This window comes from Sapajus apella, unplaced genomic scaffold (assembly GCF_009761245.1).
Source record: "Sapajus apella isolate SASKATOON/1434 unplaced genomic scaffold, GSC_monkey_1.0 scaffold1, whole genome shotgun sequence".
Taxonomy (NCBI): Eukaryota; Metazoa; Chordata; class Mammalia; order Primates; family Cebidae; genus Sapajus; species Sapajus apella.
The window spans coordinates 31,584,562-31,602,107 of record NW_022436941.1 but is presented as its reverse complement, the minus strand read 5'-3'; the positions used below and the strand labels follow the sequence as shown (position 1 = coordinate 31,602,107).

The following is a 17,546-nucleotide window of genomic DNA, read 5'->3' as shown; positions in this document are numbered from 1 at the left end:
TTAACTTTAAGAAAATAATAGGATACGAGTTTGCAGTTGGGAATGATCTAGTGAAAATTCATGATTTAAGAGAGAGATGAAAATTGCTAGAACGTCATCCTTGAGTAGGTAAGAGGGGGTGCAGTTTAGTTCACAATGGAGGATTGACTTTAATAGGAACACAGTAGTTCACTTTTTATAACAGTGGGGAAGATTGGTAGGTGGGTCAGTATAGGGACAGGAGCCCAAAGTTCTTTTTACATTACTTCAGTTCTTGAAGTAGGGAGCAAAAGCATCAGCTAAGAATGAGGATGGAGATGTGAGAAGAGAATAGAAGAGAAGCAGTCATCCAGAAAACTGGGAGTGTGAATGGTCTAAAGAAATGTAATATGATTATTGAGTAGCATTAAGGGCCTCCTAAGAGTTTGTGTTCATGAATTTAAAGTTAATCCGCATGATTATGTTTTTTCTCGAGCCATATTGGCTTCATAGGTGCAGAGTAGGCGGAGTTTTGGATTTAATCAGACTTGTAGATTTCCTAAGGGAGTTTTACAGATTAACAAAGGAGCAAAGAAATTGAGAGTGTATGGGAAGGCAGATGTAATTATTGACCATGGAATTTAAGGTGGAATACAAAAGGAGGAGAATATAATAAGAAAGTGATGTAAAAAGTGTTAGAACCTAAAGACTGGCAGTTTCTATAAAGTCAAAGGACTTTTGAAGTCTGGTTAAGTACTCCAAAAAAGAAGAAGGGAGCTAGAAAGATGGAAGCCAACCAGAAGATGAGATGAATGAGATAGATGTTATAGAGGATTTGCATTAACCGTATGGCAGAGTTTAAGATATGACCCTAGAAAATAGTTTCTAGTGCAAGATAGTTGGAGGAGAGACATTGAAGAAACTGAGAGTTTGAATCATTGGAAGGCCCTTTCAGCATCTGTTGAAGTTATAAAGAATTAGGACACTGGGTAGACTGACAGTGACCCAAGGGCTCAAACTATCAATAAGCAAAGTATTTTCGAATTCAGTAGTTGACAACCAGAGTGAGAAATAGTGGATACTATAATTGAGTGCCAGATTTTCAAAGCTGAGAGTTTTCAGAATGTGGGAGAGAAAATGGTTTAAAGTCAGTGATAAGTAGGTAATAGAACACTGTATTCTACCTGCAGGGCAGTGGTAGCATTATATGTGCGGAAAATAAGTCATCACTTAAGTTTAGATGGCAAAAGGAAGTTCATCACCATTTGGATCTTCTCAAGTAAGAGCCAGAATTTTGTTAGAACAGGACATTAAAGGAAATGATCGACGGATAGATTAAAAATATAATTTTGATGATGATGGACTATGAATTCCAGAAGGCACTATGCAAGTTGGGGATAGATGAGAAAGGAGGATCAAATTAGAAGTATGCTGAATCTAAGGGGGCTAGAGAGGGAGAGATGAAGATTAACCTAGGACCAAGGTCATCCTATGCTGACTGACATAAACACAGTCAAAGGACATAAGATTTGTCCTCAGGGACTGAAGGGCAGCAGCAAAGATGAAGTCATGCTTCATGACTTTTTGTCATACCCCTTGCGTCTTAGAAAGATTACTCTGATTCAGGATCTCAATTCTGACACCTAAGATGATCTCATATTCAGTCCCTCACCTGTCCTTTAAATCAAAGGTTCTCATTGAATGATGAATGAATGATACAGAGTGATGAGTGTCCCGGGCTTCCTCCTTACCTCTTTGGATAGAGAAGACGTAGTCTGGGAAAATATAGTCATTTCTTGGTGTTTGAAGTTTGTCCCCCTGACCACCACTGATAGATATGTTCTCTGGATAATGGTTGCTAAATTAATATTTAAATTTTTCAAATGTACCAATACCTCTTACAATTGGACAGAAACCATTAGAAAGACACAAACGGCAATGGGGAGATGCATATTCAGGAACAGCGGACATAATTTTGGGAAGATCAAGAAAGTCTTCATGAAGGAGGGTCATAAGAAATGGACTTAAAGATGAGGTAGCAGCTTCCATTTGGAGGTGGAAGTTTTCCGCAGAGGGAAAAATGTAGAAAAGTCATGACACATATTTAGGGATCACTATGTATTTGAGTTCAGACCACATATAACAGTTGGGAGTTATAATGTGGAGCTATATAGAGGCTAAGAAAGTGATGGTAATTAAAGGATGTTTCTTAAGCAAAGCAGTAGTATAATCAAAGTTTTCCTTAGGAAAGATTAATTGGCAGTGTTGTTGTAGGTGGATTGGAGAGGTAAGGGACTGAAGATCAGCTTAGGTGACAGAATTGAGATCCCAAATCAGGGTAACCTTTTTGAGATGCAAGACAAAAAGTATTATGGAGGTAAGGTCCGAATGTTTACAAGGCAAGTGATGGTTCTAGTAACTGAAAAAAGTAATATAGCCATGAAGAATCTTTTGATTAATAAAACTGTAAGTTTTAGACAAGCTGAATTGTAAGTGTTTTAGGTTAAGTGGAGGCCCAGCAGTAATCATGTAAATTAATAATATCTTCTCTGAGTTCTATCTCTGTTATAATAAATAATCTGATAATTGTGGGTACAAGACAATCTCTTGAGAATAACAGATGCAAAGCTCAAATTTTTCTTTTTTAAATTTATGAATGTTTACTGTTAAAGTATGTTTACTTTTTATGAAAACGTGATTGGCCATTGTTTTATAAATATTTGATCTGACTGTTAGATTAAATAGTAAAAATTGAATATAAGACTCTTTTTAAATCCCATTACTGGGTATATACCCAAAGGATTATAAATCGTTTTATTATAAAGACACGCACACATGTATGTTCATTGTGGCACTGTTTATGATAGCAAAGACCTGGAACCAACCCAAATGCCCATCAATGATAGACTGGACAAAGAAAATGTGGCACATATACACCATAGAATACTATGCAGCCATAAAAATCGACAAGTTTGTATCCTTTGTAGAGACATGGATAAATCTAGAAACCATCATTCTCAGCAAATAGACACAAGAACAGAAAACCAAACACCACATGTTTTCACTCATAGGTGGGTGATGAACAATGAGAACACTTGGGCACAGGGCAGAGAACAACACTTACTGGGCTAGGTGGGGGGTGGAGGGGAGGAACAGTGGGCAGGGGAGGATGGGGAGGAATAACACCGGGAGAAATGCTTGATGTAGGTGACAGGTGGGGGGCTGGGGAAACGATGGAGACAGCAAACCACCATGGCATGTATATACCTATGCAACAATCCTGCAGGATGCAGGATGTGCACATGTACCCCAGAGCACAAATTACAATTTAAAAAAAAAAATGTTTCTTTAATTTTAATAATTTTAAATTATTAATAGGCAGTAGTTCAAGGTATAAATTTTAACTTGTGAAGTTTAAACATTAAGAGTTACATTCATCTTAGAGCTGTAAAACTGAGTAAGTATAGCAGACTTCTAGTTTGGTTATTTCTTGCTAAACAACAGCATTAAAGTTTATTATGAAATGTTTACATAATGTGATTATAGCTGTGTAAAAAATACATATGCAGTGTTAAAAGACTAAGAGAATACTCAACATTAGCTGTTGTGCTAGTATGTTGGCCTTAGTTATCTTTTCTGTAATACTCTGAATTTAATTCTTAGAAATAGACTTCAAAATTTCTTCTCTTCTAAAATAAATACAGTACAAATTAGGCATTTTATGCCAAAATATGTCCTAGCCATTGAGTAAAGTTAGAAATTCATGTCTGATAGAAATTGGTTCATCACAGGTGATATTGACATTTAGGTAAGCACCTCCTCCTCCTTGGTACTTTTTCTTGTATTTGGCAAAGATTTATCTGCTGTCATTTACCCCAGACAACGAATGTATTTCTATTTTCAGGGAAATTTTGGTGAAGTATATAAGGGCACATTAAAGGACAAAACTTCTGTTGCTGTTAAAACATGTAAAGAAGATCTTCCTCAGGAATTGAAAATAAAATTTTTACAAGAAGCCAAGTGAGTTACTTAAAGTGATACAAAATATGTATTTATTATATAAATGATTTATTAAAATGTAAGTCTGAAGACATCTTAAATTGTGATTTGCTCAAGTAGTAAGGGTAAGCAGTTTTACAATGTGGAATCCAAAAGTTTATGCTTTTGTGATAGTCTGCAGATCAATTCAGCAATCATAGTCAAAGAACCAGGTGATAAAAAGCAGTATTATTTAAGTTCTTAAAATATTACAATATTTTGCTTTCATCACACGTACTTAAACATATATGTATATATGCAATACTGTGCTTATAATAAAAATGTTACTGTATTATATACATAAACTGTATAGCTTACATACACATTTAAATATATAATTATATCTATCCTACCATCCTTAGATAGTACTGCTTGCTTCTGTTTTCACAGCTGTTAGGTTTCATTTCGGAGGACCTCATATTTCTTCTTCAGCTTAGTATCTGGCATTTCTGCTGAAGTTTGCATGTTTTTTTGTTTCTAATTGATCTTCTGAGATGATTGGTTCTCTTTTTTTTTGTTATTATTAGCTAAATATTAGAAAACAATACCTGATACCTGTGTTGCAAATAGCTAAAACTCTTCTGTTAGTGGTAAACTTGAGTCTATATAACAAAACACCAAACAAATAGAAAGCCACTTTGGAAAGAGTAAGCTGGATGGACATGTGGGTGGCACATGTATGAATTGATGGACAGATGGATGGATGGGGAAGGGAGAGGTTACATGGATCCATACAATTTTTTTCTATTAAAAGGAAAGTGCAATGGGAGAATAGTGCCATGGCAATGAGAGGACTATTCATAAGTTACATGGCATACAGCATTTTGATGTATATATTCTAATTCATCATCTAAATGAATACTAATAGCAATGGTTAAACTAGTTGGATGCATTTATAAATATTATTTGTAGAATAAAGTGGTAAACCTTTTTCATGTACATTGTTGGTAAGTCAGAAAAGAAATTCTGATGGTGAACTAAAAGGCATACTAACACAGCTGAAATTCATAGCCTTATTATTTTACACTTGTTCATAAGTATTAAGGTAAAAGTCTGTGTCTCACATAGTTTGAAAAATATTCAGATTTCTTGCATTCTAACTTGTGATTGTTTTATTGCAACCTAGAGTTTAATTTTTTCTTTTAAGGCGAAATGATAAAGTTTTATGTTAAAAATTAAACTTACATTCATGCAAACTTCCAAATGTCCTTTAGTAGACTCTAGAACTATATATTTAGATATTTAATATTATCTGAGTTCATGCTGTTTTGTGTAAACTTCTGTCTCCCTGTGCAGATTTTAAAGCAATATTTTTATTATAAAAGGTTGAGGGGGTAGATTCTGAAATTACTAAGTGATAGGTGGAAGGGAAATGGGAGGTCTGGAAAAAAAAACTTTAAAACATACTATTCATATATCACTTCAAAGTTTTCTTTTTTGTTGTCAAAAGTTGTTAACATAAAGGTGTTGAAAGTCACCACAAGTAAATATCAAGATGTATTCCTAGACTAATCACCCTTTTGTTTGTCCACATATGAAAGAAGTTCATAATTCAAAAGTGACTCAAAGCATTGTGAGATTATTATATATAACCATCCAAAAAGAGGTTGTGCAGATTGCTGTGGCTCATGCCTGTAATCCCAGCACTTTAGGAGGCCAAGGCAGGAGAATCACATGAGCCCAGAAGTTCAAGACTGGCCCAAGCAACACATGGTTATCTCTTCATGCAGTCTTATGGTTCACATGTGCAAATCTAGGGGGAGTTAGTCTGAACCATGCAGTGGAAATTCAGGCAGTGATGATAGCAAGCTTGTTCTGCACAGACACCAGTTGGCCATATTAGTTCTAACTGATTTCAGCTAGTTCTTTTTATAAACAATGGGAGTTTTGGCGATTGAGCAAGTTGTTTCTTTTTTTATGTGCTATCCTTCAAACTCAATAATTTTTGTTAGTCATTGCTGTGTTGTGTTTTTTGTTGTTGTTGTTTTTTGTTTTTTTAACTCTTTGGGACATGGTTTCAAGTCAGCCTACCCTACTTTTATAGCCCTCTGATGAAATTTTGTCCTTATCCAAGCAAAGCCTGCTCTGCTTCAGCTGAAGTCTCTGTTGAAACTCTAATATTCCATTAATTGTTTGCCAACCTTCTCAGAACTTTGTTACTACCATTTTGAAATTGATCCGGATCTAGAAAGTATTTACTACAAAATCCCATGAAAGGGTTAACCTGTAGCATTTACCAGTATAAAATGATTTCTTATTTTATGTGTTTTAAAATCGATGATGTATGTTAAAACTGTATGTATATATGCTACCTCAGCAGCTCACAATTTTTGGTCCACTAATACTTTTCAACTATACTTTTGTGGTAGTGGCTAAAACCAGATAGAATAATTTGAAGGGAGTTGTATATGTTTTAGATTAACTAGTTAATTCCTATTTTACTTGGTTGTTAATCATTCAGAGTAGGTAATAATTTTGAAAAGAATATTTAATTAAATTAAGGATAATTCACTTATTTGCATCCATATTATGTTGCCAATATGTATCAAAATGGTTGGGCCTCTGTCTCCATGAGTTCTCTACCTGTGGATTTGATCAACCACAGAACAAAAATATTAGGGGGAAAAAGTTGATGATTGCATCTGTACTGAACATGTACAGAATTTTTTCTTGTCATTCTCTAAACAATACAGTATAACAACTATTTATGTAACATTTACATTATATTAGGTCTTGTAAGTAATCTGAAGATGGTTTAAAGTACACAAGAGGATACGTGTAAATGATATAAAAATGTTGCACCATCTTGTATAAGAGACTTGAACATGCATAGATTTTAGTATCCATGGGGGTCCTGGAACCAGTCTCCTACAGTTACTGAAGAAAGACTTTACTGGTTTATATACATCTAATTTATCATAATTTGGGGTTGTATTGAAGTTTTAAAAAGCTGAATTAAGAATATTCTAGTTGTAAACACTATTTGTGATCATAAATTAATGATTTATTATTCAAATGATAACTATTCTTATACTTTCCTCTCATCTAGAATTCTCAAGCAGTATGATCATCCCAATATTGTCAAACTTATAGGAGTTTGCACACAAAGACAGCCTGTCTACATCATTATGGAACTAGTTTCAGGTAATGCGATCTGAGAATTTTGCATGATGGCATTTTAATGTCATGTTTTATTGCTTTTATATGTCCAGTGTCTTTGATTTCTCCTTGTAAAGTTTCCAAGGATTTTGTTTAACATTTCCAGATAACAAAGGAGCCTGTACCTATACTCAGTATTTTTATAGGCTATAACACTTTTCTAGAAAATGTCAACTGCTTTTTTAAAAAACACAGATTTATTATTAGAATGTAGGTACACATGGAATTCAGTTATATATAATCTTTAAGTGCAAAAAACTATTTAGACAAAAGAAGTATAGACTTTATAACAGTGATCGTACTATCTTATATTTAGTTCATTGTATTTCATTTTACAAGTATGTCTACACACAACCTCTCTTCTAAATTTTTAAATTAATTTTAATAACTTTTTTTTTTTTTTTGTAGAGATAGAGTTTCACTGTGTTGCTCAGGCTGGTCTTGAACTTCTGGGCTCATGTGATTCTCCTGCCTTGGCCTCCTAAAGTGCTGGGATTGCAGGCATGAGCCACAGCAATCTGCACAACCTCTTTTTGGATGGTTATATATAATAATCTCACAATGCTTTGAGTCACTTTTGAATTATGAACTTCTTTCATATGTGGACAAACAAAAGGGTGATTAGTCTAGGAATACGTCTTGATATTTATTTGTGGTGACTTTCAACACCTTTATGTTAACAACTTTTGACAACAAAAAAGAAAACTTTGAAGTGATATATGAATAGTATGTTTTAAAGTTTTTTTTCATTGTCCAACTACCTATTATGGAAAATACAATCAGAAGTAAAATTTAATCTCATAAGCTTTACAAATAGAATATTTAATAACTGAAAGGGATTTGCTTTACCTTTAACAATTATTTACTCATTTTGAGATAAATTTAAAGAAATAGAAAAAAAGGTTTTTATTTTTAATAAAAATGATTCAGTAATCCTACTATTGTAGATTGCTCGTTAATATCTGTTTACAGAATTTTTTTTTACTATTTATAATTATTGGTCCTGTTTTATTATACTACTTTGCTTGCTGTTGAAATATTTCTCAATATTACCACCCAGAATACCTAGATCATTATCTTTATCCTCATCAAGATGACATTGCCTGTGTTAGGTACATTGTATGTTTTAATGGTTTAAATGTGTAAATATTATAAATATTAACATTTACATGGGTGCAAAGGAAGCCCTTGAATAATAAGGAATGCCACTGAAAAACTTAGACTTGGGAGGTGGGACAGACTTGAGGAAGGGTGATTTGGGTCTTACTATAATTGTTAAAGGATCATAGATGCAATTTCCAGATGGCAAGTTCAAGTTGAATAAAACAAACAAGATAGTTTTGTACAGGAGCCAAGCAAGTGTTTATCTAGACTCTGACTGATAACCTCTGTTTATATTTTTTTAAATGAATAAGAATAATAAACTTCATTAGAAAATTAAAAATATAATGAAAAGTAGAAAATTAAAAATGAAACCCTCTGCCAAACAATCTAATTATATCCCAAAGCTAATTGCTACTTACAGTTTTAAAATTTTTTTCCAGGAAAACATTGAATGCAGATACCTTGATTCTATGCAGATGCTATAAATTTAATTATCAAACAAATTATACTCCAACACTGTTTCAGATCTTGCTTTTATTTTTTATTAATATAATGTGTGATGGTTTTACTCTTTTGCAGTTATCTATACAGTTCTGCCTTTTTTTGGTAATAGTTACAGAATATTTGATTTTGTGGATTTACGTATTTTATTCAACCACAACTTTATAACTGAATACTTTGGTCATTTTTATTTTTATTATTTGTTTTTACAAACAGTGTTAACTGAATATCCTTGGACTTACTGTAAGAATCATTTGGAAGTATATCTGTAGGTAAAAATTCAGTAGAGATCGTTGAATCTGAGTTTCTCTGTGTTTTGATTTGGGTAAATGTATTAGCTTTAGATTGTTGCATCAATAATTATCACAAACTGAGAGCTTAAAGTGACACCCATTTTTTACCTGACAGTTCTGTACGCTAGATGTCCTGGCAGGCCTTGACTGTGTTTTCTGCTTAGGGTTTCACAAAGCCAAAATCAAGATGTCAGGCTGAGCTGTTATCTTGAGACTCTGGGGAAGAATCTCCTACCAAACTAATTCAGTTGCTGGCAGAATTCTGTCCCTTGGAGCTATATGTCTGAAGTTCCCATTTCTTTACCTGCTATCTGCCAGGGGCATCTCTTAGCTCCTTAAGTTGCCTGCATTCCTTTTGACATGGTCTTTCTATCTTCAAAGCCAGCACTGGCCTGCTAAATCCTTCAAGTGTTTTGAATTTTTCTAGTTTTTTTTTATGTTACTCGGTAAAAACTCTACTTTTAAAAGGGCTTGTGTGCTTAGATAAGGTACACCTGAATAATCTTATTTTAAGGTCAACTGTATATATGAGAGTATTTGCTTACACTCATAGGATCCAGGTATTAGACTAGGACATCTTTGGGAGGCCATATTAAAATTCTATCTACCACAGTAGATTTGGCTATATTTTCCTAAAGGCTGTTTGCAATGTGGAATCTCAGTGAACTTTTCATACTCAGTTACATTTAAGTTCATTGGTTGATCTTGCAATATGAATGTATCTTTTACCCATGCATGATTTTGTAGCATCATGCTTCAGTCATTTGGAAAATATCAGATCACCAGATTATGCAGATATTTCAAATATTGATATAATTCATTATGTAATATCATGTATTCATTAATGTCACAAATCTCATCAGAAAAGTAATGGAGGCGGCTGGGCACGGTGGCTCACACCTATAATCCCAGCACTTTGGGAGGCCAAGGTGGGCGGATCACGAGGTCAGGACTTTGAGACCAGCCTGGCCAACATGGTGAAACCCATCTCTACTAAAAATACAAAAATTAGCTGGGCATTGTGGCATATGCCTATAATCCCAGCTACTTGGGAGGCTGAGGCAGGAGAATCGCTTGAACTCAGAAGGCAGAGGTTGCAATCAGCCGAGATCGTGCCACTGGACTCCAGCCTCAGCGAAAGAGTGAGACTCCTTTTCAAAAAAGAAAAGAAAAGTATGGAGGCTATCAAACTCATGGTGGCAGATACATGTTTAGAACAAATCTATAACATCCAAATTTTCTCATGCCTCTTTGTAATTCCTTTCTTCTACCCTTCATTACCCTGTCACAGCCAACTACTGATCTGCTTTCTGTCACTGTGTATTAGTTAGCATTTCTCAGAACTCTTCAAAAATGGAATCATACAGTAAGCACTTTTTTCACTCAGCATAATTATTATTTTTTTCTTTCTTTTTTTACTATTATACTTTAAGTTCTGGGGTGCATGAGCAGAATGTGCAGGTTTGTTACATAGGTATACACATGCCATGCTATACCATGGCATCCATCACCCCGTCATCTGCCTCAGGTATTTTTCCTAATGCTATCCCTCCCCTATCCCCCAACCCCCTGCTATTGCAGCCGTACCCCCCCATCCCCCAACAGGCCCTGGTATGTAATATACCCCTCCCTGCTGTGTCCATGTGTTCTCATTGTTCAACACCCACTTATGAGTGAGAACATGCAGTGTTTGGTTTTCTGTTCTTGTGTCAGTTTGCCGAGAATGATGTTTTCTAGTTTCATTCATGTCCCTACAAAGTACATGAACTCATCCTTTTTTATAGCTGCATAGTATTCCGTGATATATATGTGCCACATTTTCTTTATCCAGTGGACATTTTGGTTGGTTCCAAGTCTTTGCTATTGTGAACAGTACCGCAATAAACATACGTGTGTGTGTGTGTCTTTATAATGGAATGATTTATAATCCTTTGGGTATATACCCAGTAATTGTTGGGTCAAATGGTATTTCTAGTTCTAGATCCTTGAGGAATTGCCACACTGTCTTCCACAGTGGTTGAACTAACTTATACTCTCACCAACAGTTTAAAAGCATTCCTATTTCTCCACATCCTCTTCAGCATCTGTTGTCTCCTGATTTTTAATGATTGCCATTCTAACTGGCGTGATTTGGTATCACAGTGCGGTTTTGATTTGCATTTCTCTAATGACCAGTGATGATGCAAATGCAAAAGAACGGATATCATAACAAACAGTCTCTCAGACCACAATGCAATCAAATTAGAATTCAGAATTAAGAAACTCACTCAAAACTGCACAACTACATGGAAACTGAACAACCTGCTCCTGAATGACTGCTGGATAAATAATCAAATTAAGGCAGAAATAAAGATGTTCTTTGAAACCAATGAGAACAAAGATTCACTGAGCATAATTATTTTAAGATTAATTCATATTATAATGTGTATCAATAGGTCATTCTTTTGTGGAGTTCTATTTAATAACCATACTACAGTTTATCCATTCAGCTGTTGATAGAATTCTGTATTATTTCCAGTTTGCGGCTATTCTAAATGAAGTTGCTGTAAACATTCCTGTACAAGCCTCATCTGGAAAAATGCATTCATTCTTCTGGGAAACTGCCTAGTAGTGGAATGAATGGATCATATGGCATTTGCATGTTAAATTTTTTAAGAAATGACCAGATTACTTTCTGAAGTGTTTGTACTAGTTTACATTCCCAACAGCAGTCTATGATAGTTTCAGTTCCTCCACATCCTTGTCAGCGCTAGGTCTGGTTAGTTGTTAGTCTTTCTAATCCTTCTGTACCTTATTGTGATTTTAATTTGCCTTTTCCCATTGAATACTGATGTTGAGCGTCTTTTCATGTGCTTATTTGACATTTGTATATCTTCATTGGTCAAGTGTCCAAATCATTTGCCCATTTTAAAAATTGGATTGTTTGTTTTCTTATAATTGAGTCTTGGTTCTTTACATATTCTGGATACAAATCCTTTTTTCTCTCAGCCTGTGTCTTGCCTTTTCATTCTCTTAGCAGTGTCTTTTGAAAAAGATATTTTTATTTTGATGAAGTTTAATTTATCATTTCTTTTATGGATCATACTTTTGATGGTGTATCTGAGAAAACTTTGTTGAACCCAAGGTCATAAAAGCTTTTTTTTAAGTTTACTTTTAGAATTTTTATAGTTTTAAAATTTATGTTTGAATCTAGGACACATTTCAAGTTAGTTTTTGTATTTGGTGTTAGAAATATTTAGAAGTTTATATTTTTGGCATGTAGATATCCAGTTGTTCCAGCATCACTTGTTTTAAATGACTGTTCTTTTTCTCTTGACTTACCTTTTTACCTTCATATAAAATTCATTTTTTCATACTTAACCTGTGACTCTATTTTTGAACTGTGTTATTTTCTGTCATTCGTTTTTATCTCCATGCCAATACCACAATGTCTTGATGACAGTAACTTTATAATAAGTCTTGACTGAGAAATAAATCCAAACATACACAGTCAACTAATTTTTGACAAGAAGACACAAAGGGGAAAGGATTGTCTGTCCAATAAATGGTTCTGGGAAAACTGAATTTCCACCTGCAAAAGAATGAAATGGGACCCTTATTTTATACCATACACAAAAATTATCTCAAATTGGATGCAAGACCTAAATATAAAACCAGAAATGATAAAACTCCCCGAAGAGAACATGTGGGAAAACTGCGACACTGGCCTTGGTGATGATTTTTTGGATATTACAGCAAAAACTCAGGCCACAAAAGCAAAAATAAGTAAGACTATATTAAACTGAAAATCTTCTGCATTGCAAAGGAAACAATCAGCAAAATGAAACAGCGTCCTACAGATTGTGAAAACTACTTGAAAATCGTATATCTGATAAGGCGTTAATAGTCAAAATTTATAAAGAACTCTGACAACTCAGTAGTAGAAAAGCAAATAACTCAATGTAAAGATGGGCAGAAGAGGCTGGATGCAGTGGCTTACACCTATAATCCCAGCACTTTGGGAGACTGAGGCAGAAGGATCACTGGATCCAGGAGATCAGACCCTCATGGGCAACATAATAAAATACTATCTCTATGAATTAAAAAAAAAAAATTAACCAGAATGTTGACATATGCCTGTAGTCCCAGCTACTCAGGAGGCTGAGATGGAAGGATCATTTGAGCCAGGGAGGTTTAGTCTTCAGTGTGCTATAATTGTGCCACTGATCACAATAGATGTGTCACAACAGAATGATGTCTTGCCTCAAAAAAAAAAAAAAAAAATCACATACAACAGATGTGCCACAACAGAGCATTGTCTCAAACCCCCCAAAACAAAACAACAATAAAAAATAGTTTTTAATAAATGGTTAATAGGCATGAATAGACAGTTTTCCAAACAAGACCTAAAAATGGCCAACAGGTATATGAAAGGTGCTCAACATTATTAATCATCAGGGAAATGCAAATCAAAACCACTGTGAGATAGCACCTTATTCCCATTAGGATGGCTGTTTTTAAAAAGTGAAAAGATAACAAATATTGGCAGGGGTATGGAAAAACCCTTACATACTGTTGGAAGGAATGAAGATTGGTACAGCCATTATGGAAAACAGTATGAAGGTTTCTAAAAGAATTAAAAATGGTGCTACCATGTATCTCAGCAGTCCCTCTTCTGGGTATATGCCCAAAGCAAATTTAATCACCACCTTGTAAAGAAATGTGTACTCCTATGTATATTGCAGTGTTAATTGTGTTATTCACAGTAGCTTAGATATGGAAACTAAACGCTTGTCAGCAGAGAAATGGATAAAGAAAATATGTTACATGTGTACAGAGGCATATTCTTCAGCCATATAAAGGAGCAAGATCTTACCATTTTCCAAAACACAGATGAGCCTGGGGGATATTATGCTAAGTGAAATAAGCCAGACACAGAAAGAAAAATGTTGAATGATTTTACTTATACATGGAGTCTTTAAAAAGTCAAATATACAAAGATAGAGGACAAAACAGGGGTCACTAGGGCAGAGGGCAGGAACAGAGGAAATGGGAAGCTGTAGGTCAGAGGATGCAAAGTAGGAAATATGTAGAATGATCAAGCCTAGAGATGTAATTTACAACATGAGAACTATAGGTAATAAAATTGTTCTGTTTATGGGATTGATGCTAAATGAGTAGAGTTTATCTGTTCCTGTCACACACAAAAAATTGGGAACTATGTAAGTTGATAGATACATAATTTGCTTTATTATAGTATTCTTTTTACTATCAGTATGTATTCTCTAATACCATGTTGTATACCTTTAATATATGCAATAAAAGTTCTTTAAAAAGACTTAAAATCAGGTAATGTTAGTCTAGTTTATTCTTTTTCAAATTCTTTTAGAAGTTCTTTGCATTTCCATATTAATTTTTATATTCGTTTTTCAGTTTCTACAGAAAGGCTTGGTAGAATTTAGAGTGAAATTTTATTTTATCAATATATCAATTTTGGGAAAATAGACTTTCTAACAATATTAAGCCTCCTGATCTATGTACATAGTGTATCTCTGTAGTTATATAGATTGTCTTCAATTTGTTTAAGCAAGGTTCTATAGTTTAAATCACTGATTTACCACTAAAAGAAGAAAGGACTCAAGGTAACAGCCTCAGCTTCTACCTTAAGAAATTAGAAGAGTAAGAACAAATTTAACCAAAATAAGTAGAAGAAAAGAAAGAATATAGGTGTCAGCAGAAATCAATGGAATGGAAAATACAAAAATAGGGAATAGTGATAAAACTAAAAACTAGTCCTTTGAGAAGATTGGTAAAATCAGTGAACTTCTCCCCAGACTTTTCAGAAAAATAAGACAGAAATTACCAATATGAAGAGAGAGGTGATATCACCACAGAACATACCAATATTAAAAGGGTAATAAAGGAATATTATGAATAACTTTGTGCAAGTATTATTTTATTTTTAGAGACAGGGTCTCACTCTGTCACCTGCTGGAATGCAGCAGTGTGATCAAAGCTCACTGTAGCCTTGCTCTTGGTCACAAGCAGTCCTCCTGCCACAGCCTCCTGGAATTTGGTAACTTAGATGAAATGGACAAATTTCCTTAAAGATACAAACTACCTAATCTCATTCATGAAGAAATAAGGAACCTACATAGTACCATTTCTTTTAAGAATTGAATTTCTCATTTAAATAACCATTCCTCAAAGAAAACTCCAGGCCCAGATGACTTTTCTGATGAATTCTACCAAACTTTTAAGAAGAAAAAATTACCAAGTCTACGTAAACCCACTGAGAAAGTTGAAATAGAAGAGTATTTCCCACGTCATTACTTAAAACCAGTGTTACCCTGATTCTAAAAAGAGACAGAAAGATTATAGGAAAGGAAAAAGAAACTGCAGACCAATATCATTCATGATCGTAGATTTAAAAATTCTAAGCACAGTTTTAACAAATCAAATTTAGCAACTTATAAAAATTCATTATGATCAAGTGGGATTTATCCCAGGATTGAAAGCTGATTAACTTTCATAAATCGATCAATATAATTAATTATGTAGATAAAATAGAAATTATATGATTATTTAAAATGCAGAAAAAAACATTTGCCAAAATTCAGCATCCATTCCTGATTTAATAAAATTCTCTGTAAACAAGGAATAGAAAACTTCCCAGTATGATAAAGGGCTTCTAAGAGAAACTCGTAGTTAACATTATACTTAATGAATGAATGACAAATAACTAAATGTTTTCCCCTTTATATTAGAAATAAAGTAGCTATGCTGACACTTACCACTTCTCTTTCTACACTGTGTGTTCTAACTGGTGCAATAAAGAGGAAAAAAGTAAAAGGCATCTTTTAATTGTTTGAAGTATTTCTTCTTTGCTACCATATTTATTTGTCAGTATTTAAAATTAAAATGGTAAGATACTGTACTATATTATTATAAGATTCTGTGGTATAAACTCTACAAAACTTAATTGGTTTTTGTTTTAAACTTTTTGACAATTTATGGTTGACAAATCATGTTTCCTTATCTCCAGTGATGTTCTCTTTAGACATGGCTTTGAAACCTCTAGTCTTAAGTTACATCTAACTTCCTAATGTTATCATGAAAATTGGGCCAAAATATCAAGTTTGAAAATGATATAATTTTATGCTACTTTCTTTTTTTCTTTTGAAACGGAGTCTTGCTCTGTCACCCAGGCTGGAGTGCAATGGTGTGATCTTGGCTTGCTGCATCCTCTGCATCGCGGGTTCAAGGATTCTCCTTCCTCAGCTTTTCAAGTAGCTCGGATTACAGGGTCCCACCACCATACCCAGCTAATTTTTGTATTTTTTAGGTGAGACAGAGTTTCACTATGGTGGTCAGGCTGGTGTGGAAATCCTGACCTCAGGTGATCCACCCGCCTCAGCCTCCCAAAGGGCTGAGATTACAGGCATGAGCCACCATGCCCAGCCAGTTTTATGCTGTTTTCAAGTTAAGCCTTGGTAACAACCTCTTCCTACTTTCTACTTCTGTAAATATATTGCTGTTTAACTTCTACCATACCACTTTCTGTTCTCATCAAAGAGCAGATGTACATCTCAGAATTTGTAAAGATAAATTGGTAGAAAAGCATAAAGTCCCTTTGAAAAAATTTCTACTACAAAATCAAAACCTTATAAGTACGTGGTTATGAAAAGCATGACAGAAACTAAATAGACTTGGTTAGCTTTTAAGAATTATGGGATCTCTGCCTCCTTCCCTTATTTCTTCACTTAGTTCCTCTCTCTCTCTAATTTCAGCATGCAATGACAAATGTACAGGGTTATTGAAAGGTAGTAGAGGTTAGTGATGAAGAGTGGAGCTCCAATAAGTGTTGATAAAAATATGGGAAAATCAGCACACTCACACATTAATGGTAGAATGTAAAATGATAGTCACTTTGGAAGAGAATTTCATGTCTTCTCAAAAAGTTAAATAAAAATTTTTCATATGACCTAAGAATTCCACTCCTAGGCATCTATGCAAGAGAAATAAAAACCTCTGTCCATGCAAATACTTACATGTTAATGTTCATAGAAGCATCATTTAGAATTGCCCAAAAGTAGAACCTAAATGTCCATCAACTGATGAATGGATAACCAAAATGTGGTATATCCATACAGTTGATAACTATTAAGCAATGAAGAGAAATGAGCTACTAATATATGCTACAACATAGATGAACCTCAAAAACTTTATCCCAAGTGAAGTCAAAAGACTACACATAGTATGATTGCATTTATATGAAATACCCAGAAAAGACAAATCTATAGAAAAAGTAAATTATGTTTTCCTGGGGCTGGGGTGCAGATGGGGATTGACAATAGACAGGCATGAGGGTTCTTTTTGGAGTGATGAAATTATTTTAAATCTGTCAACACTCATTGAATTGTACACTAAGCTGGGTAGAACTTACGTATTTAAACTAAACTTCAATATACCTCTTAAGAAAAGCAAAACAAAAAACTAGAGAGCCAGGCAGTC

General features: G+C 34.2%; 1 protein-coding gene across 6 annotated transcripts in view; it reads left to right on the top strand.

The window, feature by feature from the left end:
* FER (FER tyrosine kinase) overlaps positions 1 to 17,546 on the top strand; it is a 484,379-nt gene that overhangs the window by 327,340 nt on the left and 139,493 nt on the right. For 5 of the 6 annotated variants that reach the window (XM_032274891.1, XM_032274885.1, XM_032274906.1 and 2 more), the window contains 2 exons: positions 3,863 to 3,978; positions 7,046 to 7,140. In XM_032274891.1, the coding sequence (XP_032130782.1) occupies positions 3,863 to 3,978; positions 7,046 to 7,140 (211 nt within the window). Of the gene's footprint in view, positions 1 to 3,862; positions 3,979 to 7,045; positions 7,141 to 14,632; positions 14,990 to 17,546 lie in introns of those variants that run through there. The other variant, XM_032274911.1, reaches the window with a different exon arrangement.